The sequence below is a fragment of the Castor canadensis genome, chromosome 1, assembly GCF_047511655.1.
Source record: "Castor canadensis chromosome 1, mCasCan1.hap1v2, whole genome shotgun sequence".
NCBI lineage: Eukaryota > Metazoa > Chordata > Mammalia > Rodentia > Castoridae > Castor > Castor canadensis.
The window spans coordinates 188,299,804-188,319,995 of NC_133386.1; the positions used below are offsets into that span (position 1 = coordinate 188,299,804).

At 34.5% G+C, this 20,192-nt stretch overlaps 1 protein-coding gene and 1 pseudogene across 1 annotated transcript; both read left to right on the forward strand.

Annotated features, from left to right (window-relative positions):
- The first annotated feature begins 469 nt into the window (after window positions 1–469).
- Window positions 470–1,471, forward strand: LOC141415431 (olfactory receptor 10AG1-like; annotated as a pseudogene).
- Window positions 1,472–11,044: 9,573 nt separating this feature from the next.
- LOC109677028 (olfactory receptor 10AG1-like) lies at window positions 11,045–11,992 on the forward strand. Its single transcript, XM_020153200.2, has one exon. The coding sequence runs from the start codon at window positions 11,045–11,047 to the stop codon at window positions 11,990–11,992; it is 948 nt and encodes a 315-aa protein (XP_020008789.1).
- Window positions 11,993–20,192: the final 8,200 nt, after the last annotated feature.

Sequence of the window (20,192 nt, forward strand, 5' to 3'; positions counted from 1 at the left end):
AAAAGAATGGATTTAATAAATGATTCTCCCTGGAATATAAGAGGGGACTTTAAGTCTTGAATAAGAAGCACATAAAAGCTTTAACAGAAAAGGTGTAGATTCAAAGAAGATGGAGATGTGCATGTGTACTGAGAAAATAATGATCCCAGAAACAAGACAAAAGGTCTGTGTAAAATTTCAGTCTCAAGAGAAAAATGTTATTTCTCCACAATACGGTCTACATAATAATCTGAACTTCCCAGTAATCTTGGTAAAAGTAAAACCAAGTCTATTAAGTTATGTTAAATTTGAGTTCTTGGCATCATTTTAATATATATCAGTTCACTTTTGAAGTTCCAATCTCATCTTGCACAAATGAGGTAATGCTGGATACAATTTAAGATAGCAAGTACATGTAGCCATGTATCTAATACTTGTAAAAACCAAACAAATTGTTTTAAAAAGTGAATGAATTAATTATAATGACTTTATTATATCAGCAGCTGGACAACAGATTAAAACAGAAAAATCAAACCGCACTGCAATGATGGAATTTGTCCTCTTGGGGTTCTCTGATACTCCCCAGCTCCAGTGGACACTTTTTGGGATATTTTCATCCATATATTTGATTATTCTGATGTGCAACAGCATTATAGTACTAATAACAAACATTGACCCTGCTCTTCAGACACCTATGTATTTTTTCCTTGGAAATTTTTCATTTCTGGAAATCTGCTATGTAACAGTCACTATCCCAAGAATGCTTGTGGACCTTTGTACCCAAAAAGGAAATATTTCTTTTTTTGCCTGTGCTGCACAAATGTATTTTGTCCTTATGCTGGGAGGCGTGGAGTTCTTCCTGCTGACACTGATGGCCTATGACCGCTATGTGGCCATCTGTAACCCTCTGCACTATGCTCTAGTCATGAACCACAAGGTCTGCACGCAGCTGGTGGCTGCCTGCTGGATCATTGTTATTCCAGCTGCAATTAGACAAACATACCAGATTTTCTTTTTACATTTTTGTGGATCTAACAGAATTAATCACTTTTTCTGTGATATTCCCCCAGTACCGATGCTTGTTTGTGGAGACACATTTGCAAATAAGATAGGAGTATATGTTGCAGTGGTAGTTTTTCTTATGATTCCATTTCTGTTGATCACTGTCTAATATGGCAAAATTATCCCCAATATTCTGAAATTAATATCAGCCACAGGGAGGGCTAAGGCTTTCTCCACTTGCTCATCTCACCTGATAGTTGTAGTCTTATTCTATGGATCAGCAAGTATCACTTATTTACAACCCAAAACAAATCAATCTGAAGGAATAGGAAAACTGCTGTCCCTTTTCTATACCATTTTGACCCCAACTTTGAATCCCATTATATATACTCTGAGGAACAAGGATATCACTGTGTCACTGAGAAAAACTATAAACAAAATTAGTAGCATGAGGCAAATATCTAAAATTACAAAATGTATTTGTTTATAGGTTTGCCCGAAAAGTATATTTACCTTTGTTCTTATGTTCCTGTCTATAGATAATTAATATTATGGTAAAAATCCATGTTTTGTCAAGGAACTTTCATTTTACAGAGCTTTGTTCGGTGCTTCTGTGTAGTCAGAGTATAAATTAACCCAATTGTGAAGATACCATTTTTAAAATCAGTCTTGCTTCTCATGATTAACTCTTGATATGGGAGACAGTGTGAGCAGCACAAAGATATAACTAGTTGGACTTATGTTATCAGATGGATTTTCTTTCTTGTTCATCTTCCGCTAGTTGTATTACATGCCCTTCTCTGATAGTATGGTTTGACCATCCTAAGGAAAACAAAAGAACCGGTTAAGGTGATGGAACTGGTGAAATCTATAAGTTGTTTATTTTAGCTTTTATTTTTTATAGCTTCTGATTTCTAACTGTCTGTGTTCATATCTTTTAGAAAGAACAAATTGTCAATGTGGTTTCTTCTCTAAAGTACTAGACTTCTTTGTTCTTTGCTAAACTCAGTGTCTCCTATGGCAATTTATGATCTTACTTGGGTAATATGTATTTAATTTTCAGAATATCTAGAATTTCACTGTAATATATCTATATGAATGTGTAGAGAGTTGAGTCATCCTCCCTAAAAATATCTCCACCTAACAATTAAAAATGTAACTTTATTTGCAAAAAACAGGGTCTTTATAATTTTATTATTTTAGATAGTTAAGGATTTTGAAATGAGATCACCAGGGTTAGTCTTGGCACCAAGTCCAGTGGTTATTATCCTTGGAAAAAGCAGAGAAACAGAGAAGAACATGGTGGGAAGAAGGAGGTAAACATTAGAGTGATTCAGCCACAAATCAAGCAAAGTCAAGAGCCTCAAATGCTGGAGGAGAGAAAGAGTCGTCATTTCATAAACTTTTTGGAGAAAGTGAGGCCCTACCAACACTGATTTTGGATGCTGGCCTGGACAATATGAAAGACTAATTTTCTGTTGATTTAGTCACCCAATTTGGGGTAATTAGTTAAAGTATTCCTAAGAAAGCAATACAACATGAAAATAACACTTTTACCAATATTTTCTTATTTTAACCATATGGAATTAATTCTGTGTCCTCCCAGATCACAGCTGACACATTATAAAAGCTGCTGCTACTATTGCTTCATCCGTGTTGTAAAAATGTGGTATTTCTTTCTTTTGATGAAAAATAAAAAAACACATAATTTATTGTACAAACTGAGTCTAAGAAATGTCTCTTCAAAGAAATAACATATGACTAAGATTATTAGACATTTTTTGCTTCAGAATGTTTTCAGTATTTTAGTTTTTTTTCTAGAAATGCAAAGCAAAGTTCAAAACTAAGGGAATGCACTCTGAGTTAGAATATATAAGGACATCTCTACTCTATAATATTATTCAGCCACTGGAGACAGTGGTTTAGAGCAACTCTATTGAGGGAATTCCCACTGTCTCAAAATGTAAGAAAAATGTTGATTCACTATACAATCCTATTGAGAATGTCTGAAATTGTCAGATCATTGATTAATAAGATTTTTCTATCCACAAAAATATAAACCTGATTGAAAATAATTGGCTGCAATGTTTACTGTGGTTGGTTATTTGAAAGGATTCATTAAACTACACAGTGTATGCTCACAAAGAATTTTATTTAAAGGCAAAAAATGTGGTTCAATAAAGACAAAAAGGGAAGCCTGCATGAGAGGCCTGAGAGACAATCAGTACCAAGGTAATCTGGGATTGCTTTTGTCCCACATAAAAGATCACGTTCTTATGAATTATGCAAGAAACAAGGACATCTGGAAGACTAAGATAATAAGTATCTAATCACTTTTGGTCATTTAACTAAGCCACGTTGTCAAACCCATTAGAACAGTTCTGAAATCCCAATAAATAAAGTGACTAACATCACCAGAGTACTGTAAACCTTACAAGGAATGTCAGAAAACCCACTTATCTTAGTTAAATTAAGAATAAAGAACTAGGTGTCTAGGCATTCTCAGGGAAAAAGAGCTTTTGCGGGTTGAGGGTGAGTGAACTGTACTTGCTCAATGATAATGAATGAATTCATTCCTTTTAAGTTATTGTAAGTCTTTTTTGATGTAGCATAACAAATAGTCAAAAATTTACATACTTAAGAGAACACAAGAATAATGAAATTATGTCATTTGTAGGAAAATGGATTGAACTGGAGAGTACTATGTTGAACAAGAAGCCAAGATCACACAAATTTATCTTCCCACAGTTTTTGTAGGCCTAATTCTACACATGGTGTTTGGTTTCTCTACTTTGGGTTTCAAAGGTGCCAGCTGGGCCAACTACTTGTCTGGAGTCTCTAGAGAAGAATATAAATTCCATCTCATTTAGGTTGTTAGAAGAATCCAGTTCCTAGAGGTTATAATGCTGAGGTCCAATTTCCTGGTTGGATGTCTAATGGGGGCCAAGCTTAGCTTCTAGATGCCAACCACAGTCTACATTGTCTACTTTCTTCGAAAGAAGAAAAATTTTTCTTCGAAAGAAGAAAAATTTTAAGTTTTTTTTTTTTATAGCGTGTCTAATTCTTTTGCTTGCAGCTGCCCTCTGGCGTAGTCCTCCTTATGGCTCACCTGCAGCTAGGATTACAAATATGTGTCACCATATTCCTCTGTTTACTGAATTGGGATCTCCCTAACTTTTTTGCCTGTGCTGGCTTCACATTACTTATCCCGCTATCTCTGCTTCCTAAGTAGATGGGTTTACAAGTGTGAGCCATTTCACCTGGCCTCAGCTTTTCCTTTTTAAGTAACAGTACAGTATCATTTCTTATAGTCACATGACAGTGCAATGACTTGCCAGACCTTCTTGCCTCTAACTAAAACTCAGTAAACATTTGCCAGCTTGGCCCCACCTCTTCCTGACCTCCAGCCCTCCATGCTCTGCTCAACTCCACTCTACACTCACCACAGTGAGATCATGCTGTCACATATGTTCAATCTCTAAAATCAAATGTTAATCAACAGATATGTTAAATTATGTGAACCCCTAAATTGTTGAAGCAGTTTTTCCTTTTATCTAGAATATTTTAGCTGACAAGATAAATTTACATTTGACTTTATGTTTTTAACCAAAGGAAATTCTTAAGATGCCTACATTTGGTGTTCAATGTTGCTACTTCTCCATTTGTGTCAATATGCTTTATTTAAGGATTGTATTAACATAAATTAATTCTACAAAGGTGGTTCATTTTGATATTTATGACTTGCATATAGTGTACTTTGATAAAAATTCATCCCATCTGTGGTACTATTTCAACATGTTTTTGAAGCTCACATTTTGATCACTGACTAGATTTACCACTTTGAGCATATTGTTATAGGTGTATCTTCCCCTTGCACTGAATTAACCTTTTTTGGCTTTCAAATGCCTATACCACAAAATATAGATGTAATCTAGCTTATACTAAAAGTAATGAAATGAAATGCTACTACTGCAATAGTGAAGAAAACTATAGTATTTTCAACACACCATCATTCCCAGCATTCACCTGCCTGATTAAGATGGGAACAGACACTCAAGTAAGAGATCCTTATTAGGCAGGAAAAGTTTGGGACTCTTAAAACATATTTGACTTAAAATTATATTTAGGTTAACATTCTTCTTTCTCTGAGCCTTCTTTTCTATTGAAAATGTGTGTAGGTAATTCACATCCTAACCTGGGGACAACTCAAACCATCCCTTCTTGGCCCCAGGACAACCAATGCCTCTCCCCACTTATCGATTATTGACTAGGAATCACCAGATTCGTCCCTTCCCATAGGTTAGCGTAGGTTTTTAAAAGCACCTGGACAGAAGATGTTCTCTCTGGTTCCAGCATCTCTCTGGCCCCACTGTGACCTTTTGTCACTCCTTTCTTTACCTTTAATAAACTCTATTTCCTCCCTTACTACACCTATGTGTCATGCCTGGATGCTTCCACGTGGGACAAAAAGAATTTGGGAAACTTCTGAACAGAGACTCCAAGAGCCTGCCAAAACAGTATTGCTCACACAGGACCCAGAAGGAGACCTGCCCACCTGTGCCACAGTGACAGGCTCGCCAGCCTTCTCCATGCAACAGGCTCTGCAGGGTGTCTGATGCTTCACTCTTGTTCCTCACAACGTCCATGTAAACACTACTGAACACAAAGGAAAATTCTAGCATAAAGTTTATCTGAACCCAATGAGATAGGCATGCCAGTCTCTGGCCTAAAGCATGTCACAAAGAGGCCCTATCATGACTCCAGCCCCTCTGCCTTGACCTAAGAATTATTCTAACTACGCAGTGAAATGTTTGGAGATAAACTTCTTTGTGTCACTGAACCAGACTTCTCAATATCTCCTCTACATTAGATCCCAAAGTAGAAATGAATTTCAGGTCTTTAACTTCTCTGCTATTGTTTGGGAACAATTTTGGCTACCTAAGCAGATTCATAGTGGTCCATATTTTAGTAACACCAGATTTTCAAACACTTACTCCATACCAGATCATAAAATGGAACCACAGGTTACTTTTTAACCTTTCAAGCTATAATCTACTTTCCCATAGTGTGCAGCCTATGTTTTTATCAATAAGCCTGACTATGTAAGAAATAATCCCTGGGAAATAGTTACATAGCCAAAATTCTGTATCATCCGCTAAATCAGGATTTTAAAAATTATGATTAAAAATGTATGTGGCTTAGAGAGTGCCATCACAGAACATTGATGTTACGTTTTTGGCTCATTTCAAGCAAGAAATTTTATGATCAGTCATCTCTCTATGAGCATTCTTGAGCAGTATGGGCAAATAGTCTTCCAGACAGCAAGTGATTACTTTGTGATAGGCCCTATTAAGCTCCATGTGTCAGTAGGTCTTAGGCCACCAAATCAGAGATATTCTTTGCAATGTTGATTTATTCATGGCCACCTTGGAGGGTGCATTCAAATATACTCTATATCTGATCTGATTATTCCTCAATGGGTACAGAATTGTAAACCTCAGGATTGATTTTAGTCTCAAAAAAGCATTTCTTGAAGGTGTTTTGTGTGCTATTCTTTTGAACTTTGGATTGCTTTTACATGTTGAATTATTGATAGTTTTTCTTTAGAGCTCTGATCACATATTTTTTAAACTTTTTATTGGACACACAATAATTAATCTCCATCAAGATCAGATTGCTATTGGCAGCAAACAATGATATGGTATTCTCCATGTTCTCAATCAAATTATATCAGTTTCCTTAGGAAAACAAAAACTATGAACATTCCAATCTTCCAGCACCCTGTCCCACCGCTCCCTTCACACATAGAATTTTTGTAACACTGCACAAAACCTGATTATTGGGACAACATCTCACCTTCCAGAATTACATATTGCTCTATCATGGGACACAGAATGATCTTTGATCACTTTGTCTGCCCTCGCAACTGTAAACGTCTGCCCTTTTAAGTAAACTCTGGCAGAAACAAGCAGATCTCAGTATCCTGCATTATTACAGCTAGATAGAACTCTACCCAGGATACAGGAATACATTGAGGTAGGAAGCCCTAGACCTTTTAGACATGTCAGAACTCAAATACGCACACACACAATTAATCTAAAGATTAAGTAATACACATAAATAATTCCAAAATTAACAATATATTGATTTAAATGTCTTCACTGTGGAATTATTAAAGGAAAATATGGGAGTAAGTCTTTGTGACTTGGACTAGACAAGATTCTCAAAATATTTTACCTGAGGAACTAGCTACAAAATAAAATATTTATAAATTAGACTTCATCAAAATTGAAATAGTTTGATAACATTGTGAAGAGAATAAGGATACAGACTGGGGAAACTCTACCAAATGAGTTGTGTATGAAATGAAATGTGCACAATATAGAAAAATTTTCCAAAACTGAACATTAAGAGAAAAGTCAATTTATGGAATGGAAATTAAAAAAAAAGGTAAATAAGCTGAGTGTGGAGACCAGTACTTATAATCTGAGCAATCAAGAGGCTGAGTCAGGGGCATCACAAGGTGGAGAAAAGCAAGGCTATATTCAATCCCTGTTCCAAATGGATAAATAAACAAAGAAAAAACCAACAGCAATATAGTACTAAATGAATACTCTACCTAACGCAATATGGGGAAGTCAAATAATCACATGAAAGTTGACTAAAATGTTTACAAATTAATAAAATTCAAATTAAACCAAGAATAAGACAGTGCTACACTTGTATTTCAGTACCTAGAAGTATGATGAAACAAAATTTAACATAAAATAATATCACTCAAATTTGATGAATAAATATGATTTTCTATGTTTCAATAATCTTTTAACTTGTATAAATATATTACTGCATCTTAATCTAGAGCAGATATCTTCTCTATTATTTGTGAGACTCTGTCTACCTGTGTTTGTTTATATGCATGTAATTATTTTGTAATAATAGATATGTATTCTATGATTTTGTAGTCATTCCAATGAGAGAGTATACCACCAAGCTTCACTGATTGTTTTTTTTGTACTTAATACAATTACTGCTTGGAATTTTAGTTTTTGGCAATTGAGAGCCATGAAAACTAGAATTAGTCTTACCTGGTCTCACAGCAGTTGAACTAGAAATTGATATTCTAACATATCTTCCAGCTTGGTGAACAGTTGTGACTATATTTTAAATGAATAGTGCCTCTAAATTATACCCATCATTTCCAGTTCTACAACTAAAAAGGAATGGATGAGGTTACCCATTAATTCTCCTTCTCATCCACAATGATGTTGAGAATTTAAAGAAAAATAGATTGGCCACAATGTTTTTTGGTGTTTGAACCAAACTTCTTAAGTGACAGGGAAAATAGTGTATTTCAATTAGAAGGCTACATGGGAAAGGAGTTGATCCTCAGGGAGAAGAACTGTTAGTATGTAAAAAACATTATTAGCTCTGACGATAGAATATATTTGAGAACGTACCTAGCTTCTGTTTCAAATAAAGTGAATTACCTAAAAAAAATCTTATTTCTCCTTTTATTCACTTTTTATACAGGTAGTAAATGTAAGTATAATTTTTAATCTTGATCTAAGTAGGAAATAATGCTCTTCCTTTGTATAATATGAATGCATTTTTGCAAGTAACATTTTAACCATCACCAAATAATATCTAATTCTAGAAAATTAAAAAATAAATTTTTCATTTTTTTAGTTTAAAAACTGTACTTTAGATAGAGCTTATATGTTTTAGGAATTAATTATTATAAGGTCACAAGAGATAAAAATGCAAAGTGCTTTAGTACATAGTAAGTCCACATATTATAATTACTATTATTTCCATAATCATAATTTAAAAGTTTACATTTATTCATTGATTCATATATATTAAGTTTATGTAGTATTTTTCATATGTGAAAATACTTCATATAAATGTTATAATTAATAAAAAGAATAATTAATGGATGGATGGTTTTGAAATGTTTGCATTGCATCCTACTAGTATCATATTTGTTTTTAGCGTTGTTCCCCTATTAGTCTGTAGATTGAATTAAACTGAAACAATACATGAGTGAAATATGATTAAAATATAGGATAATAAAGTGTAAAAAGCATTGTTGTGTAGTCTTATCCTAAAATCATATCCAAGTAATGTAATTTATTTGACACTGATTAATCGCCATCTTGTGAAGTGACATAGCATTTCTTGTGGGGATACCGATTTATCTTTCTCTCTTTCTTTTTACTTTCACCTGATATTAATAATTATGCATATTTAATAAGGTACCCTGTGATGTTTCATTCAGGGATGTATGAATTGTGTAATGTTAAAATAAAGGTAAACTTGCCTCCTCAACCATTTATCATTTTTTATGCTGAATGTGCCCAAAATCCTCTCTTGGACATTTTATTTTTAAAATCACAATATAATATCATTTTCTATAGTCTGCCCTAGAGTGCAATAGCAGACCAGAGTAGGCCTTCTTATATCTAACTAACTAGAACTTAGTACCCACCAGCCAACTTGCCCCACTCCTCCTTCCCCATCCAACCCCAGGCTCTGTTCAACTCCACACTACTTTAACTTGTGTAAAACTAAATACAGCATTTTTACAATCTCTAAAATAAAATGGTGATCGTGAAATTTCCAAAGCAGTGGAAGAGTTTAAATATTTATTTATTGTTTGGTCTAGAATATTGTAGATGACAGAATAAATTTATATTTAACTTTTCTTTTTTAAGTCATGGGAAAGTCTTAGAACGTCCATGTTTTGTGTACATTGTTGTTACCCTCTCATTTGTATCTGCATGCCTTTACCTTTTATTATTCTATAAAAATTATGCAATGGTATTCCATTGTTATATTTCTATGCAAATAATCAAAGTCATCCCCTCTATTACCCTTTCTCATTCATTTCTTACACTCTATTACGCTTCCCTTTGCTTGTTTCTTTTTTAAGTTCTGTCTGGGCTTTACTATACATTTGAAACTTATATCTTGAACACTGTACAGACTTAGCTTTCATAGCGCATGGTTTTAGGTGTGTTTCTTCCTTGCAGCTAATTATTACTTATCACATAATAGGAATGTGATGTAGCTCGTAACAGAAGCAAGGAGATGAAATGGTACTTCTATTAGAGAGACTGAAAGTACAATTGTTGCACACCCTCACTTCCAGCCACCCACTCACCCTATGGACATGTACACAGACATGCAGGCAATACATTCTTACTCAGATACAGGGCAATCAGATCTGCACTTTGGCTTGAAAAAATAATACCCTAGGGAATACTCCAATTAAAAAACAAAGTTCATTTTTTAGTAATGTGCTCAACAAATTATTAAATTTTGTGAGTTGTGTTTGATACTCCTTTTTAAAATAATACACGTAATTCACGTGTACAGATGCCTTCTGAGCTTTCAGAGACAGATTATATTTTATATTTCATTTTTGCCCAAAACTTGAATATATTTTTCTGCTGATATCATAGATCTTACATGATATTCAAATTTAAATTGAGTACTATTCTAGAATGTTTGATGATTGAATAAATTTGTTGGTAACAAATTATCTAGTTATGAGGGACATCAAAACTAAGTGAGATATTCAAAATAGCATAAGATTGTGACAAAAATAACTGTATTTTTTTCTGAAAATATTTAAGATAGCATACAAAATATTAACTTGTACCATGAAATCTCTGAATTAATAATTACAGAAAACAGTTTGGAGAAGTAAGGAAAGCCACATGTGGCAAATTCAGAATCATTACTATATTGATCATAGACTTAGATTTTGAAATCTGGGTGTTCAAATTAATAGCACGATTAAAAACAGTATCACATCATTACAAATATATAAGTCGAATAACTCTTAGAAATATTAAAAAGGCTTAAAATGTCATATGAATACTTAGTGATAATGAAAAATATACTTAACTCTGCTTTTTTCTATAAGTGAAGTGTACAGTTTTTGTTCTTTTTACTCATTTGGCACACAAGAATATTTGCTGTCCTTGGTTTATACACAGGAAATAAAATACTGAGAATAGTGAAGTGACTTGTACTTCTGATGAAATAATTCCCACAGATGAACCGTGAAAAGATCAGAAGAGAAAACAACACATCCACAGTGAAGCAGTTTGTCCTGCTGGGATTCTGTGACCTTCCAAACCTTCAAGGATTCCTATCTGGAGTGTTCTCTATCATTTACATAGTTATCCTAATTGGAAACAGCCTCATAATCATAATAACAAGTTTTGACCCTGCACTGAAGAAACCCATGTATTTTTTCCTAGCAAATTTTTCTTCATTGGAAATTTGTTATGTGTCAGTCACTGTCCCCAGGATTCTGGTCAGTATTTCAATTCAAGACAGAAGCATTTCTCTACTACACTGTGACACTCAAACGTGCTTCTTCCTTATATTGGCAGCCACTGAAAGTTTGTTACTGGCTGTGATGTCGTATGACCGCTATGTGGCCATCTGTAACCCTCTGCACTGTCTTCTGGTCATGCACCCAAGGAAATGCATCCACCTGGCAGCTGGCTCCTGGCTTGGCGGAATGCCTGTACAGATAGGGCAATCGTGTAAAATATTCTCGCTGCATTTCCGTAATTCTAACCAAATTGACCACTTCTTCTGTGACATACCCCCCATTCTCAAGTTAGCCTGTGGGGATACGTTTATAAATGAGCTGTTTGTATATGCAGTAGCTACGTTGTTTGCTGTAATCCCTTCTATGCTGATACTTGCTTCATACAGCAAAATCATTTCCACCATTCTGAGGTTGCCAACAGCCACAGGACGTGCTAAAGCATTCTCCACGTGTTCTTCCCACCTCCTGGTTGTGGTTCTATTTTATGGATCTGTTAGCATTTCCTACTTATGGCCAAAATCCACTCATTCTGCAATAACTGACAAATTGCTCTCTCTTTTTTATACTATCTTAACTCCAATGTTTAATCCGATGATATATAGCCTTAGGAACAAGCAGATGATTGCAGCTCTGAGAAAATTGCTACTTAAAACATTGTGACATGTTTACTTGGAATTGTTTTATTTTTATAGTTATCAAAGAAACATTTTGACTTTCTACTTACTCACCTTGGGAAGGGAATTATTTCCCACTTGTGATACAGTTACATTCCATTTAAATTTTAGTATGAAATTTAGTCTGTTTTGGATGTGTACTAGGTAAATCATGTACCATCAAAGAAAGTACCAGAGGAAAATATTTTTCCATGAGTATAATATTAATGTTTCATCTTTTCTCTGTAAATAGATAAGCAGAATTCAATGTTAAATCTTGTTGCTTAAACTTAGGTGAATTTATTTATTTATTTTACAGTGTGGATTATTGAACTCAGCGTCTTTGACATGCTAGGCAAGCACTCTCCACTTTAACTATGCCCCACAGCACTTTTATTTTGTTTTGTTTTAGCCTATGCTGTCCTTGAGTTTGGTATCCTAATGCCTTCAACTCCCTAGGACAGAAGCTAGAGCTACAAGAGTCTGCTACCAAACCCAGACTAACAGAAAATTCTTTACCCAGATGTCCACATCTATATTTTCTGACATTTGTATTTAATTCGATGGTATATGTATGTACACTACAGTATATATGGTTTCTTGTAGTAATTAATTAATATGTGCTTTATTGAGTAGATGTTTAAATAAGTGAATTGACAGAATTGATAAATGTTTCTGTGCACTACTATAAAATCCTGTCAAAAGCTAGAGAGTTAATAGTATCAGTAAAAATTATGTTAGATTTATTTCACTGCTTGCACTAATCTGGAATTCTTTCAAAAGAATTATAAAAAGACATAACACGTTCTTAGCTCTTTTCCTACTAACTTCCTATAAGAACACGTGGTATGTAACTACACTCCTACATGGCTCATTTGGGTTCATATTGCAGACATTTCTTTTTCCATTGCAATTATTTCAAAAAAGTAATTTGCTTTCAATTATTTCAACTGGTTTTTATTTCATTCCAAACAGCTACCCCTATAGGTACTTATATTAATAAATAAATCTATGAGTGTAACGTGAAATATTATTAGTTATTTCAGTATTTTCTGAGGTCCTTCCAATTGTATTACATTATTTAACCCCCCTTAATTATAGGCAGAGCCTGTTGTGCCCTTTTCTCCAATTTTGTTGAAGAGAAGATGTAAGCAATAATAAGTCAGAGCATTTTTCCTAGTTGAGATAAAGATAGCTATACAGATAGATTCCTAGCATTGCTTCCATGCACAATTGTATTACAACCCACATTGATTCATCTCGACCTGAACTCTTCACTACTTCCCGATTACCTTCCCATATTGACCTCTTTCACTTTAAGGTTACTGTATTAGTTCCTCTGCGGTGGGGACATCAAACACTTTCAAGTTTTGGATTTCCGACCTATCCCCATTCCTCTCATATGTGCTCTCCCCTAAGCATGTGACCCAAGTCCAACAATATTGCTGCCTTTGTCCTAGATTTAAAGTCCAAATATAAGGGAGATCATATGATTTTTGTTTTTCTGAACCTGGTTAACCTTGCTCAGGATGATGTTCCATTTACTTGTGAATGATAAGATTTCATTCTTCTTCATGGCTGAGTAAAATTCCATTGTGTATAGATACCACATTTTCTTAATCCATTTGTCAGTAGTGGGGCATCTTGGTTGTTTCCATAACTTGGCTATTGTGAATAGTGCTGCAATAAACTTGGGTGTGCAGGTCCCTCTGGGGTAACCTGAGTCACATTCCTTTGGGTATATCCCTAGGAGTGGGATTGTTGGATCATATGGCAGATCTATGCTTAGTTTTTGAAGAAGCCTCCATATTATTTTCCAGAGTGGTTGCTCTAGTTTGCATTCCCACCACCAGGATATGAGGGTTTCTTTTTCCTCACATCCTCGACAACACCTGTTGGTGGTGGTGTTTTTGATGATAGCAATTCTAACCGGGGTGACGTGGAATCTTAGTGTGGTTTTGATTTGCATTTCCTTTATGGCTAGAGATGGTGAGCGTTTTTTCATGTGTCTTTTGGCAATTTGGATTTCTTCTTTTGAAAACGTTCTGTTTAGGTCCAGTTGCCCATTTCTTTATTGGTTCATTGATTTTAGGAGAGTTTAGTTTTTTGAGCTCCCTGTATATTCTGGTTATCAGTCCTTTGTCTGATGTGCTTCTGGCAAACATTTTCTCCCACTCTGTGGGTGGTCTCCAGTTTAGAGACCAATTTTGTTGTTGTTGTGCAGAAGCTTTTTAATTTTATATAGTCCCATTTTTCCATCCTTTTTCTTAGTTAATGAGCTGCCAAGGTTCTATTGAGGAAGTCAACAGAACTTATTGATTTCCAGAGTATTCCTTGCTCTTTCCTAACTACTAACTTCAGAGTTTTGGGTCTGATATTAAGGTCCTTGATCCATTTTTAGTTGATACTAGTACAGGGTGATAAGTATGGACCTAGTTTCAGTTTTTTGGAGGCAGATAACCACTTTTCCCAGCAACATTTGTTGAAGAGGCTGCCTTTTCTCCATTGTATGTCTTTGATGCCTTTGTCAAATACAAGGTGGGCATATCTGTGTGGATTCATATCTCGGTCCTCTATTCTGATCCACTGGTGTTCATATCTGTTTTTGTGCCAGTACCATATTTTTTTATTGTTATTGCTTTGTAATATAGTTTGAGGTCATGTATTGTGATACCACCAGCATTTCAAAGCAGTTCCAGAAATCTACTAAAGAAAGACTGAAATGAAAATGATTACACTATTTTCAAGCACTATTGTGTGTGTATAGCAATGATAGCTCTTACACATTGGGTATAGAAGGCTGAATTGGCACTTAATCGGGAAAGGATTTGGGAGTAGGTATTATTCTTTATGACACAAAAATTCTTTCCTTATTTTACACTCAAGTGAAATAACTGCATAAGTATACCTCAAGTTAGTAAAAATAATTACAATAGCATTAGCTGTCTTATAAATGGCATATGGTATATTTGTTTATTAGGTTATATACATTAGTGAAAATGTTTCATCACATAAAATAGTGGTAAAAAATTTTACATTATAAAATGAAAGTTTTACCCCCAAAAACAAATGTTAATGAGAATGTGGGGAAAAAGGAAACCTCATACATTGCTGGTGGGAATGTAAGCTAGTACAATCACTCTGGAAAACAATATGGAGGCTTCTTCAAAAACTAAGCATAGTTCTGACATAGGATCCAGCAATCCCACTCCTAGGGATATACCCAAAGGAATGTAACTCAGGTTACTCCAGAGGCACCTACACAGCCATGTTTATTGAAGCGCTATTCACAATAGCCAAGTTATGGAAACAGCCAAGTTGCCCCATTACCAATCATTGGATTAAGAAAATGGAATTTTACTCAGCCACAAAGAAGAATGAAATTTTGTCATTCTCAAATAAATGGGTAAAACTGGAGACCATCATCTTAAGCAAAGTTAGACAGGCTCAGAAGGCCAAAAATACTATATTCTCTCTCATATATGGACTTTAGACCTAAAACAAATGCTGTAATATTATTGGACATGGGTCACACACTAAGGAGAGAATGTGTACAGGAAGGATAGGGAAAGGGAGGAAACCCAAAACTTGACAGTGTTTGATGTGCCTACTGCAGAAGAGCAAATAAAGTAATATGGTGGAGATGAACCAATCGGGGTTGTAATACACATGTGCATAGAAGCAATGCTAGGAATCCTCCTGTATAGCTACCTTCATCTCAAACTAGCAAAGGTGCTATGTCTTTCTTATTATCTCTTATGTTTTCTCTTCAAAAAAATTGGAGAAGAGGGCAGAACCAGTTCTGCCCAGAAGCAAAGGGGTGAGAGGGAAAGGAAGGAGGTAGGGGGCAAGGAGGAAAGATGACTCAAACAATGTATGCACATATGAATAAACAATAAAAAAGCACCTTTTATTCAAAATGAAAAAAAAGCCAAAAAATGAGTTTTAAGAAGAAATAAAAACTGATTACACTTAGATGTTAAAAAAATATGAAAAACTACCCTATCATGTTGTCTGTCAATTTTTGTTGAAGCCCACAAAATAATACCTGAAATGGAGGTTATGTTCTTTGTTTTGTCCTACTTTCTGAGTGCAGGAGTGTTTTCATTCCAGAAAATTCATTTGCTGTTTATTTAAAAAAAAATTTTGTCACTCAAAAATAACCTGGATTACTTTTCATATACACATGTTTAAAAAGACTTACATACATATTTTTAAAATTCCTCAAATGCAACTTATTATTAGAGTAGGAATCCATTTTTACTTTTTAAACTTCTATTGTTTTCTTGTACACAAAACATATTTCTTGAAAATTAATAAAGCATAAAACTTTCATTTAATATCCCATAAAATAAATTTCCTTTATGACACTAAAAATATGCTGCCTTGCCTATACAACAGACCATTCATAGCATTCCTTCTTGTTTTCACTTATAGAGATATTAGTACACCTGGGTTTTTTTGGTACCAGTGTTTGCTTTGATCCTATTTTATAATTGTTTATAACTCAGTGCCTTCCAATCATCTTATAAAGGAAAGATTTCACAAGTAGTCAGTTGTTTAAGATTGTTACATTTACTACTACAAATGGCAGTAGGAAATACATTTAGATAGAGTTGGTTTTGAGTTGGTTGTGGTGACCAATGCCTTTAATCCTACCACTCAGGAGAGTGAAGCAACAGGATAAGAAATTAAAGGCCAGCCTGTACTCCATAACAAGATCCTGCATCAACATTAAACAAACAAAAATGTCTTTGTATCCGTATTTTGCTTACTTTTTTGTTTGTAATATCTGAAAGTTTATCTGATATATTTTACCCTATGATTATAAAAATATCACCATCATTTAAATGCAAATCAAGTTGGAAGATAATTTAAACTAATTTCAGCAACTTATTTCTACTATACTCCAGTATTAAGGTTGGTGTGAGAGTTGGACCACATGGCATGGAAAGAAAGCTGTGTTTATGAGGTTAAAATGTGGATTCTGCTTAAACAAAGTATAGCAGAAAGACAGGAGGGACCCTGGAGACAGGGAAGCACTTGAGAATGAAATAATGGGCTTGAAAGGAATCAGAAAATGTGCCTAAGGATGAATGGGTCCTACAATTATGCATCAAAGAATTAATAAAGAAAATCATACATAAAGAAGAAGGTTTATGGAGGGAACTAGCACTTGAAGTGAAATAGACTCATTAACAATTCTGTGTTCCATCATTTATTTATTAGTTGCATAAACATAGTAATTTCTCAGCATTATCACCACTTAAACAAGAGTTTAACATAGATATTATTTGATACCATCTATGTAACTATATTCATCTGTTACAAGACGGTCTCTACCATGATAATAAGTCATTATCAGGAACTAACACTCTAGTGACAAAAGAAAAGATGGTACTGTTCATGTCCTGAAAGTCAGGTGCCAGAGTACGTCTCCTGTGCTCTTTAGAACCTCTTCACATATAGTTGGCCAAAATACACCTGCAGACTTTAGGCTCAGGCCTTGTGGTAGATTTCTGTGCAGACACATAAGGTCTTGTTTCTCCTGCCTATGCCTTCGCTCCTGATTAGAGCTACCCTCCTCACTGGATGCATCACCACATGCTCATATCAGATGCCGGAAACTATACTATTGATCTACATCCCAGACTTCACATTTCCATGAAGTAAAATTAGATAATTAATCCCAGAGCCCCTCATTTTGTGGCACTGTCCTAAAGACCATGGCTGAAAGAGCACACTTAGATAAATATATATATATCCTTCTATTTTACTGAACCCATGAATTTTGGAAAATATTTTCTGCTACCTACTCATACTGAGGTACTAATTTTTCTTCAATCTCAATATGCCATTCCTGTCTTCACTATTGAAAGTCTACATTAGACGGTGTCCCATTCTGTATAGATAAAAATCATTGTTTATAAAAATGAATCTTAGTACAGTCAATGCAACTATAGCCTAGATTTAAAACACACTATGTATTTTCTTTTTTTCTCAAAATTTTTTAGTTTTATTTTATCATTTTTACATTTGCTTACATATGTATACATTATTTAAGCCATCACTCCTCACACTGTAGAGACTCAACCCCCCATTTCCAGGCAGAATCTGTTCCACCCTCCTGTTCTCCAATTTTGTTGAAGGTAAAGCATTGAAGACATAATAAGAAAAACATACTGTTTTTTGCTAGTTTGAGATAAAGATAGCTATACAGAGAGATTACTAGTGTTCTTACCATGTACATGTGTATTGTAGCCCATATTAGTTCATCTCTACCAGACCTCTTCACTACTTCCTAGTCCCTTTGCCATAGTGGCCTCTACCAGTTTAAGATTACAGTGAGCATATCAACCAAATTCAAGTTTTAGGTTTCCTTTCCTTTCCCTATTCCTCACAAGAGTGTTCTCCGTTTAATGTGTGACGCATCACACTATGTATTTTCACTGCTAGAATGCTTTCCTCCTTAATTCATCCTCTCACACAATATTTTACCTTATTTTTGCATTTAGCTCATTATTTACTTTCTATACAAAATGTTGGTCTATATTAGTAGAGTTTATGTTCAGAAAATGAGGTGCTGAATTAATTTAGACTTGGGAATTAAGAAAATTGGGAGGGCATTAGTAGGTCAGGAACATTCTATAAATTTAAAATTATGCATACTTAATAAAAATTTGAGTGCACATTAATCTCAAGAATTTTACTTATAAAATTGGCAAAAGAATTTAATTAATACAAATAATGATCACTGTTAATAAAAACACAAAAAAGAATTCTTTTTTGTTTCAAATGAACTATATTAATGAAACCAAAACAATTTTTTAAATGGAATAGTTTTCATGAATCAAGTATTTTGAAAACTTAATTTAGAAAAGGGCAACTATTGGATGATATACTGTAAGAAATGACATTTCTTGTTTTAATTTCTTTATTTTTTACTGTTGTGCTGGGTGGGGGTACATTGTGGCATTTACAAAAGTTCTTACAATTTATCATATATATCCTACTTGAATTCAACTCCTACACCATTCTCTTTTATCTCTTCCCCCATTCCTGGAACACTTTCAACAGATGCCATTTTTCCATTTTCATATATGTGCACACAGTATTTGCACTATATTTCACCCTCAAGCCCTATCCCCACCTCATCCCTCCTCCCACCAGTGCCAACTCCCAGGCAAGACCTGCTGCCCTACTGTTGTCTGATTTTGTAAAAGGAAAACAAAATGACATTTTTGCTTAAGAAAGCTATATGGGGAGTTTTCTTGTGACATTTCCATGCATATATGTGTTATAACCCAAATTGGTTCATCTACTCTGTTTCTCTTCTTTCTTCTTTAGTCCCCCTCTTATGGTGGTTTCAACAGGTTTAAAAATTTTATATTCACTCTTGTATAGAAACCACATCAACCATATTCCCCTTAACTTCCTTCATTTTCCCTCCCCCATCCTATGTGACCTTCCCTTAGCGTGACCTGTTTTTCATTATATTGCTTGTATTTGTATTAACCCTACATTCCATATATGAGAAAAAAAATGTGTGGCTTTTAGCCTTCTGAACATGGCTTACTTCACTTAAGATGATGTTCTCCAGTTCTATTTATTTACCTGAAAACAACAAAATTTCATTTTCCTTTGTGGCTGTATAAAATTCCATTGTATCCAAATACATTTTCTTAATCCATTCATCACTAGTTTGGCATCTTGACTGTTTCTATAGCTTTTAGCCATTTTAAATAATATTCAGTAAACATGGGTGTACAAGTGCCTCTATAATAACTTAAGTAGCATTTCTTTGTGTATTTCCCCAGGAGTGAATATGCTGGATCATACAGCAGATCTATTTTTAGTTTTTTAAGGAGCCTCCATATTTTTTTCCATAGTAGTTATACTGATTTATGTTCCCACCAGCAGTATATGAGTCTTTCTTGTCCCCTACATCCTTGCCAACATTTGTTGTTGCATGTATTCTTGATGGTAGCCATTCTAACAGGAGTGAGATGAAATATTAATGTGGTTTTTATTTGTATTCCTTTATGGCCAAGAATGTTGAGCATTTCTTAATGTGTTTATCCTCCATTTGGACTTCTTCCTTTGAAAAACCTCTGTTCCATTCTTTTGCCCATTCCTTATAGTCATTCATTTTAGGTGGAATTTAATTTTTGAACTCTTGGTTAATTCTGATAATTTATCCATTCTCA